Genomic DNA, 2,203 nt, shown 5'->3' with positions numbered 1-2,203 from the left:
TATTGGCGAAGCCAATGGAGAGGGAGCCACCAGCAAGTTCCAGCTCGCCGAGGTAACCGAGGAAGAGCATGGAGATCATGGACCGGGAGTAGAGGACGAGCCCAGTGACGGCGGTGGGGATGGATATCTTGGCTATGGCTCTCATTTCCTCGCATGCCTGAATTTATTTAATTTCATCAGAATAACTCTAGAGTTTTGATGCAATAGATTACATATTAAAGATGACAATATAATCTGCGTTTAAATGATTTTTAAATTAGTTTTTATTTTTGTCGGGAAAAATAATGGATGTGTTGGAATTATTTTTCCCCCTCTTTTTCTTGTCAGTACCTCAGAGATAGTAGGGAGTCCGTGGAGCTCATGATCATCTGGAGCCATGCTAGAGTTTAAGAGATGGGTTTTTTTGAGAGGGGGAAAGGAGAGGGGAGAGGGGGTTGTGTTGCACATGAGCTCTATTTTTGTTTTGACTTTTGCTGTTGATTTGGGTGTGGGGGGGCTGTTGTTTTGCCGCTGGATCGGAGGTTGTTGGTGTTGCTGAAATCTTGTCTTTGAAATGGGAGGGAGAGTGAGCGCTTAGCCACTTAGGAGGAAGATTGGTGGTACTTATATATAGGAAGGAGAGAGGATCAGTGGGCTCTAATTTGGACACGTGTCGATTTTATAAAGAGATGGAAGTTTTTAGGTGGTGGGGTATTTTAATTTTATTTTTTAATTTGTTTCTTTATGTTTTATATATAATAGTGTCAGAAATAGGGAAACTTAGGAAAATTAGGGAGATAGAGAGAAAGAAGCTTTGAATGAATAAAAGGTGTTCCATAATATGATTGGTGTCCTACCTGCCAACCTTACTCTTGTCATTTGATTTGTTGGGCTGGTGCTATTTCTCTTGCCCCCTTCTTTCATTTATTTTTCAACAATTTTCATGATCTCTTTTTTTCTCTCTTTAATTCTTCTAGAATTTCTTCATGGAATAATCTCTTTTTTCCTCGTCCCTTTCTTTTTGCAGCGACACGGTTTGCTGTCTACAGCCGTTCAATCCCTCCAAGAACATTCATTCATCATAGGACAATTTTATTATATATGTTTTCTCTTTTGTATTTACAGCTAATCCCATTCTAGTGTTTGAAGCATCATTTGAAAGAGAAGAGTCTCTTTTGTGTATTCTGATTTCCTTCTTGGGATACATTTGGTGTGATTGTCTCTATTAAAGAATGCAAATTGGTGCTACGTCCAAGGGGGTTTTGCCTTGGAATCAATAGGCAACTACCAATCTTGAATTTGTTCCTGGTTCAACTTGTGCCATTCCTTTCAAAAAGAGAGAAATTCATGGGTCTCATTTTTCCCATTTTTGTTTGTGCATTTCCAAAAAGGGTTCTTTAGGAATACCAATCTTTTTTGTTCACGTGAGTGGCCAATGCAATAAATGTAGAAAGAGCTATTTATTTATTTATTTTTATTTTTTTACCAAGGAAAAGTTTGGTAATTTTGCGTAGATTGGTAGTGTGAGGAGGCAGCAGTTGGAAGGTGGGGGACACAAAAGGAGATCAGACGTGCCCCAATGGTGTCCACTCAAATATTTTTGCATCCCTTTTCACAACATCTCTCTCTCATTCTACATTTCCCTCTAACTCTATCTACGTCAAGAGGAAGAGTACAATAACACTCACACTTTGATACACTGCTCCCATTACAGCAGAGGGGAAATTGTCTTGGAGTGGGCTGAGCAGCTGCTGCCCCCACAAGGGATCAGGTGATGAAACCCACACATGTGTCAGTATGCACGTGTCTACTTAGCTGGGAGTACAGAGACAGAGACAGAGACAGAGAAAGAGAAAGAGAGAGAGAGGGAGAGAGAGAAAGCGCAAAGACGTTTACGTGTGTCACAGTAATAACTGCACCTCCGTGACAAGAGATGGCAGAATGAAGAGCCAGGGTGAAGTCCATTCTATCTGAATTCCTTTCATGGCCCAATTGGCCCAAATAGGGCCCTACACAGTCAATTTAATGTTCCCTTTTGCACAGTGTTTGGCATCACAAATGTTATCCAATCCAAAAGCGGACAGAGGATTTAACTAGTTGCACTTATACTTGGGTTTAGGTTGTCTGAATCTGATATGAGTTCAAATGACTAATTTATTATATATCGTTTACATATGCATATTAGTTCCACTTCAAACATAGGGAGTGGATTTGGCTAACTCTT

The 2,203-nt window shown here is 40.1% G+C and overlaps 1 protein-coding gene across 1 annotated transcript in view; it reads right to left on the bottom strand.

Annotated features, from left to right (window-relative positions):
* LOC109822775 (protein DETOXIFICATION 48-like) overlaps nucleotides 1–560 on the bottom strand; it is a 1,936-nt gene extending 1,376 nt beyond the window's left edge. Inside the window, 3 exon segments of the mRNA XM_020389018.1 lie at nucleotides 1–2; nucleotides 5–157; nucleotides 331–560. The exon segment at nucleotides 1–2 is cut by the window's left edge and continues 1,376 nt beyond it. Of these exon segments, the coding sequence (XP_020244607.1) occupies nucleotides 1–2; nucleotides 5–157; nucleotides 331–447 (272 nt within the window). The 5' untranslated portion in view covers nucleotides 448–560.

The sequence above is a fragment of the Asparagus officinalis genome, chromosome 8, assembly GCF_001876935.1.
Source record: "Asparagus officinalis chromosome 8, Aspof.V1, whole genome shotgun sequence".
NCBI classification, from domain to species: Eukaryota; Viridiplantae; Streptophyta; class Magnoliopsida; order Asparagales; family Asparagaceae; genus Asparagus; species Asparagus officinalis.
This window is presented reverse-complemented; position numbering and strand designations above follow the sequence as displayed.